The sequence below is a fragment of the Nicotiana sylvestris genome, chromosome 9 (genome assembly GCF_000393655.2).
Source record: "Nicotiana sylvestris chromosome 9, ASM39365v2, whole genome shotgun sequence".
NCBI lineage: Eukaryota > Viridiplantae > Streptophyta > Magnoliopsida > Solanales > Solanaceae > Nicotiana > Nicotiana sylvestris.
Genome location: NC_091065.1, coordinates 144,780,158 through 144,785,158, shown reverse-complemented (window position 1 = coordinate 144,785,158; position 5,001 = coordinate 144,780,158). Strand labels below are relative to the sequence as shown.

Here is a 5,001-nt window from a genome sequence, read left to right as displayed (position 1 = left end):
GCATTTAGAGATCATGCTTTAGGAATTCTGTTAATTTAATGATCATTGTCATACAAACTATCGTTTTTGTGTATTTAGAAATCATGTATTAGGCACTCTGTTTGCATTTGCTTAGCCACGCCTAGTTAAACTACTGATTATGAAAGGATGTAAAAATAGTCTCACATATGATCGTCTTGTTTCAAATAAAACTTGTAAGAATACTTGTATTCTCAGCATGCTTTAAGAAAGAAACAACTTTTGAACTATTAATGATTCTGTAACTATTATGCATGATCCCACGCCTAGGCAGCCTTAGGCATGATCCCATGCTTTAAGACATCCATTTCCCAAACGGCGAATGGCCAAGATGAACTTATTGCATTGAGCTCATTTGGTGGCACTTTTATCATATGGGCATGCACTTGACATTGGTAGCATTTGCAGACATACTGGACGCAATCTGTCTCCATGGTCATCCAAAAATAACTGACCCTAAGTATTTTCTTGGCCAAGATAAAATCATTCATATATGGGCCGCAGGTCCCAGCATGTATATCCTCAAGTATCTTAGAAGCCTCTTTTGCGTCGACACATCTTAGCAACCCCAAATCAGGAGTTTTTCTGTACAAGTTTCCTCCGGTGTGGAAGAAGTGATTGGACAATCTCCGAAGTGTGCGTTTCTGAGTATGGTTCGTATGCTCCAAATATTCTCTTTTTGCCAAATATTCTTTGATATCGTGAAACTAAGGATTCCCGTCTGCTTCTTGTTCAACATGGGCACGAACAATACATCAGATGACTATGGATCCTTACTGGGATGGGATCGATGAAGTTCTTGTCGAGATGCTGTATCATGGATGACAGGGTGGCCAATGCATTGGCAAACTCATTCTTAATTCTGGGAGCATGCTGAAACTCTATCTTCGTGAACCTCTTTCTCAATTCCTGTACATGGTGCAGGTACGATAATATCTTGGTATTATTGGTGGCCCACTCTCTTTGTACCCGGTGCATAAGCAAATCTGAATCACCGATTACCAGCAGCTCTTGAATATTCATGTTGATTGCAATGTTGAGTCCTAGTATGCATGCTTCATACTCTGCCATGTTGTTAGTGCAGGAAAATCTAAGTTTAACAGACACCGGATAATGTTGGCCAGTTTTTGATACCAAGACGACTGCAATGCCCACTCCTTTGAAATTTGCAACTCCATCAAAGAACATCCTCTACCCGTTCTAAGCTTCGGTAATGTCCTCTCCTAGGAATGACACTTCTGCATCAGGAAAATACGTTTTCAAATGTTCGTATTCTCCTCCCACGGGATTTTCAGAAAGATGGTCTGCCAATGCTTGTCCTTTGACCGCCTTTTCAGTTACATAGATGATATCAAACCCACTTAATAGTATATTCCACTTGGCTAACTTCCTAGTCGCCATAGGTTTCTGAAATATGTACTTCAGTGGGTCCATCTTGGATATAAGTTACGTGGTGTAGGCACAAAAGTAATGCCTCAATTTCTGAGTTGTCCTAGTGAAAGCAACGCAAGTGTGTTCCAGCAGAGAGTATCGCGCTTCATAAAGTGTGAATTTTTTACTCAAGTAATATATGGCTTGGTCCTTTCTTCTTGTCTCGTCATGTTGTCTTAAAATGCATCCGAAAGCTCCATCAAATACAGATTGATAGAGTAGCAATGGTCGACCTAGCTCTGGCGGGACCAAGACCGATGGTGTGGATAGGTACTCCTTGATTTTGTCGAAAGCTTTCTGACAATCCTCGGTCCAGCTTGTTTCGGCATCTTTCCTTAAGATCTTAAAGATGGGTTCACATATAACTGTGGACTGCGCTGTGAAGTGACTGATATAGTTGAGACGTCCTAGGAAGCTCATCACGTCCTTTTTGCTCCTAGGTGGCGGTAACTCCTGAATAGCCTTAACTTTTGATGGGTCCAGCTTGATCCCTCGACGACTGATAGTGAATCCCAGTAACTTTCCTGTGGGAACCCCGAAGGAACACTTTGCGGGGTTAAGTTTTAAGTTGTACCTCCTTAACCTGTCAAAGAACTTTCTCAAGTCCGCTATGTGATCTACGACCCTCTTGGATTTGATAATGACGTCGTCCACATACACCTCTCTTTCTTTCTGTATCATATCATGGAAGATGATTGTCATTGCTCTCATGTAAGTAGCCTCGGCATTCTTTAGACCAAATGGCATCATCTTGTAGCATTATACCCCCATGGTATAATAAAAGCTATTTTCTCTGTATCTTTTTCATCCATCCACATCTGGTGATAACCCGCGAAGTAATCTACTAAGGATTGGAATTCATGCTTGGTACAATTGTCGATCAGGATGTGTATATTTGGCAGTGGAAAGTCGTCCTTGGGACTTGCTCTATTTAAGTCTCGATAGTCAACACATACTTTGACTTTCCTATCTTTATTCAGAACTAGTACAATGTTGGCCAACCAGGTTGGGTATTCAACTTCCCTGAGGACTTTGGCTTTGATCTGATTAGTAACTTCCTCCTTGATTTTCAGGCTTATATCTGGTTTGAATTTTCTGAGTTTCTGTTTCACAGGCGGACACATAGGATTGGTAGGCAACTTGTGAGCCACCATGGATGTGCTGTGCTCAAACCGGTCATGTCATTATATGACCATGCAAAGATATTCTCATACTCCTTCAAGAAACAAATGTACTCCTCCTTCTCTATCGGTGATAAGTGAATGCTTATCCGAGTTTCCTTGACGGTTTCGACGTCTCCTAAATTTACTGCATCGGTTTCGTCCGGGTTGGACTTAGGCTTATTCTCAGTGTTCTCAACCTCTATGACAATCTACTAAGGTATTTCATATTCTTCATCCCAGTCACTATCCTTATATTGCGTTGCCTCATTACATGTCACAGTCACCGGTTCATCAGGAAAAGTAATAATAACGTTGTAGAAAGTAAAGTGTGGAAGATAATAATGAATAGTAAATAACAATGCATTGATTAAAACTGAAAATATCTAAAACAAGTACGGGTCGGTGAATCGAAGCTACCTAGGGACTTGACAGGCCTGGGATGGTGTGGCAGTCCAATTCCTGAGAACATCTCCCTTCTCCACAGTATGAATAGTGAGGCCTTCTTCCTCCTCCTCCTCAATTATTACACTGCAATCCATGTCTTCGTCCTCCAAGAACAGATTCATCATCCTAGCTAACGCTTCTTCTTCTGTAATTCCCTATATTGTATTAGCTTGGTGAAAAGTCTGACCCAGATGTGGCACTGGTTTCTCGAGAGGGTAATAAGGTCCACGCCTTGGAGCAACTAGTCATCATACTCTTGCCATGTATACTGGTATTCGAGCCTGAATGTAGTACCATGATGTTTTAGCTGTATTGGTTTGGTGATGCCTTGGAGATTCTTCCCAAGCCCTTTGCCGGGTTCATACCCAGACCATGCTAGTATGATTTCTATTTTTTTACTCTACCATTTTTCTTTCTCAATGGCATTGACACGTTAGATGTGATGATAGGTTTCCCCTCCTAGCCTTCTTCTGTTCCCGATAATCGGGATGGTTTGACTGGTGTAAATGGAGTTACTCCCGTCCCCGTGAATGATCACCTCCTGATGGTTCCATTCGAACTTCACGGCTTGGTGTAGTGTGAAAGCCACAGCCCAAGCGACATGCATCCATGATTGGCCCAACGAAAGATTGTATAAAGCTGATATGTCAAGCACTTGGAATTCAACGTCGAACCAAGTTGTCCCCATCTGCAGACAAAGATTAATCTTCCCAATCGTGGCCCTTTGAGACCTATCAAAGGCTTTCACGTTCATGTTTCCTACCCGTATTTCATGAAAACCTTTGCCCAATCTTTTTAGAGTATCCAACGGATAAATGTTGAGGCTTGAACCTCCATCGATCAGAACTCTAGCAATGAATTTGTCTTCAAATTATGACGTGATATGCAATGCTCGATTATGATTCAACCCTTCAGGTGGTAGTTCATCCTCGTGGAAGATTATCTTATGACTTTCCAACACCTGCCCTACCATGTTGGCCATCTCTCCGCAGGTGATATTGTTGGGTATGTATGCTTCACTTAACACCTTCATCAAAGCATTCTTGTGAGCCTCTAAATTTTGCAACAATGATAGGATTTATATTTGAGCTGGGGTTTTGTTTAAATGATCAATGATAGAGTATTCTCTTGCCTGTACTTTCCTCAAAAAGTCATCTGGTCCTATTTCAATGATAGGCTGCTTGGTAGTGGAATCCTTACTTGGTCCTCCCAAGTGTCCAGGTGTATAGATTCTTCCATTCCTAGTCATTCCTTGTGTAGCATCAAATTCTTCCATCTTTTCCTTTCCTTTTCGTCTAGCTTCGGCAACATAATCATAGGGTATTGCTTTTGAATCGAAAGGAGTTGTGGTTGATATTGTCACTATGAAAGGTGTGGTCGCTTCTACTTCAAATGGAACAGGTGTGGCTGCAGGTGGAGCTATCTCAACCTCAAATGGAACTGATGCGGCTACCTTAACCTCGACTGGGAACTGAGTCTGTACTATAATAAGAGTAAGTGTGACTGCAGGTTTAAAGTCATCGCCTTCTCGAATAAGCCCGATTGACCCCTCAAGATCCCATTCTTCATCTATCTCTATTACATGTATTCTACCGCCCCTATGATCCGGGAGAGGATTGTTGCAAACATTGGGTGCAGCTTCTTTTGCATGTATGGCCTTGTTGTCGATCAGTGTCTGGATTTTATCTTTCAATGCTCGAAACTCGTCAATAGTGTTCCCCTTTATTCCGGAATGGTGAGTTGGAGGTACAACTTCTACATATATAGGGTTGTTTTGGTGAGTGTCAGGAACCTGGGTGTAGTGGTGGTCATTGGTTGAGTTTTGAGGATCGGGAATGGGTTGTGGTGTGTTATGGGGAGTGTGATAAGTAGCGGTTGGTGGGTACTAGATTGGTTGATGGTGGTGTTGTGGCGGAGTTGGTATCAGTAAGGGATTAAGATTTTG

The 5,001-nt window shown here is 42.0% G+C and overlaps 1 protein-coding gene across 1 annotated transcript; it reads right to left on the bottom strand.

The window, feature by feature from the left end:
• Window positions 1-750: 750 nt before the first annotated feature.
• Window positions 751-1,206, bottom strand: LOC138878364 (uncharacterized). Its single transcript, XM_070158033.1, has one exon. It carries the CDS (start codon window positions 1,204-1,206, stop codon window positions 751-753), a length of 456 nt encoding a protein of 151 aa, XP_070014134.1.
• Between the last annotated feature and the right edge of the window lie 3,795 nt (window positions 1,207-5,001).

Coding starts and splice junctions, on each gene's coding strand:
- LOC138878364 (XM_070158033.1), bottom strand. CDS start 1,206: ATGTTCTTTGATGGAGTTGCAAATTTCAAAGGAGTGGGCATTGCAGTC.